This window comes from Triticum aestivum, unplaced genomic scaffold, assembly GCF_018294505.1.
Source record: "Triticum aestivum cultivar Chinese Spring unplaced genomic scaffold, IWGSC CS RefSeq v2.1 scaffold1221, whole genome shotgun sequence".
Lineage (NCBI taxonomy): Eukaryota > Viridiplantae > Streptophyta > Magnoliopsida > Poales > Poaceae > Triticum > Triticum aestivum.
This window is the reverse complement of record NW_025267525.1, coordinates 1-1,476: the sequence shown is the minus strand read 5'-3', so window position 1 is coordinate 1,476 and position 1,476 is coordinate 1. Positions and strand designations below refer to the sequence as shown.

Below are 1,476 nucleotides of genomic sequence, written 5' to 3'. Positions count from 1 at the left end.
AAAAATTCAAACAAGACTGGAAGAACTTTGGTGTGACTCTTATGTGCGATTCTTGGACTGGTCCTACAGGAATGAGCATCATAAACTTCATGGTGTATTGTAATGCACGAATGTTCTTCCTCAATACCATTGATGCATCCGGACAAACTCAGAATTCAGGTTACTTCTTCCTTCTCTTCTTAGCACTTTACTTGCTTCTTGAATAATTGGATCTGTCCTACAATTGTCTTATGTTCTTAAAATATTTGCTTTGTTCTAATTAGGTATGTACATATGTTATTACAATATTGTTCTTGAATACTTGGATCTGTCCTATAGTTGTTTTATGTTCTCAATGCCTTGTTCTCATTAGGTATATATGCATTTTACGTATGTTATTACAATATTGTTCTTGAATACTTGGATCTGTCCTATAGTTGTTTTATGTTCTTAATGGCTTGTTCTCATTAGGTATATATGCATTTTACGTAATTTTGCAGACTTTATCTATAGAGAGATTGAAAAGGTTGTCGAAGAGATAGGGCATGAGCATATAGTTCAAATAGTAACCGATAATGGATCCAATTATAAGAAAGCTTGCAAAACCCTTATAGAAGAACCAAAATACTCTCATATTGTTTGGCAACCATGTGCGGCCCATACCGTCAATCTTATGCTAAAAGATATAGCAAAATTTCCTGAGGTTGATGTGATAGTCAAGAGTGCCAAGACAATCTGTAGGTTCATGCATAAGCACAATAACCTCCATGATAACATGAAGAAGAACATAGGTGGTGAACTAATTAGACCAAATGCCACCCGTTTTGGGACTGTCTTCATGTTCCTTGAGAGTTACCATTCAAAGAAAGATAAATTTAGGGAGTGGATGGTTTCAAAGGATTGGAAGGAGTGTCAGTGGAGGTATGAGCCTGGGTATGTGTTTGCTGAAGAGTGTTTGTCTAGTAATGTTTGGTGGAACGCACTAGAGTGGGTATTGAGTTCATTGAGGCCACTTTATACGGCCATGAGGTATGCTGATACACAAAAACAATGCACACTTTCTGGCTTCAAAAAAAGCATGATGCTTGCTATACAAAGGATGGAAGCCCATCTTGGCCCTACATCAAGGTTGTACCTTTCGTTCATGCGCAAGGTGGGCAAGAGGATAGATGCAATGGAAGAAGATACATTTATGGTTGCAGGTAGTGATAAATGATTCGGCCTTCGCAATTTATGTTTCTCTTTTTTCTGTTCTTTAACTCATGTGGCTCTATTGTTTTTCAGCTGCTGTCCTTGACCCATATACACATTACAAGCTGAACCTTTGCAACCACACAGATTATGCCACTTCACTAACAGATGCGATAGCGAAGATATTAGACCCAGTGAGTGCTCTTTCAGCCATTGATGAAGTGAGCAAGTTCAGGGAGTGCCAAGGGAGGTTTGGGACCAGATTGGCAGAAGAAGCTGCGGCGAGAATGGGGCCAAGTAAGTTAT

General features: G+C 38.8%; 1 protein-coding gene across 1 annotated transcript; it reads left to right on the top strand.

The window, feature by feature from the left end:
- Positions 1–23: 23 nt before the first annotated feature.
- On the top strand, positions 24–1,467 carry LOC123178039 (uncharacterized; the record flags this gene model as incomplete). The annotated part of the gene is given in 4 exon segments (XM_044591379.1): positions 24–159; positions 264–352; positions 451–1,181; positions 1,264–1,467. Coding segments are annotated over 4 exon segments (1,081 nt in total), but the record flags the coding sequence as incomplete, so codon positions are not given.
- Between the last annotated feature and the right edge of the window lie 9 nt (positions 1,468–1,476).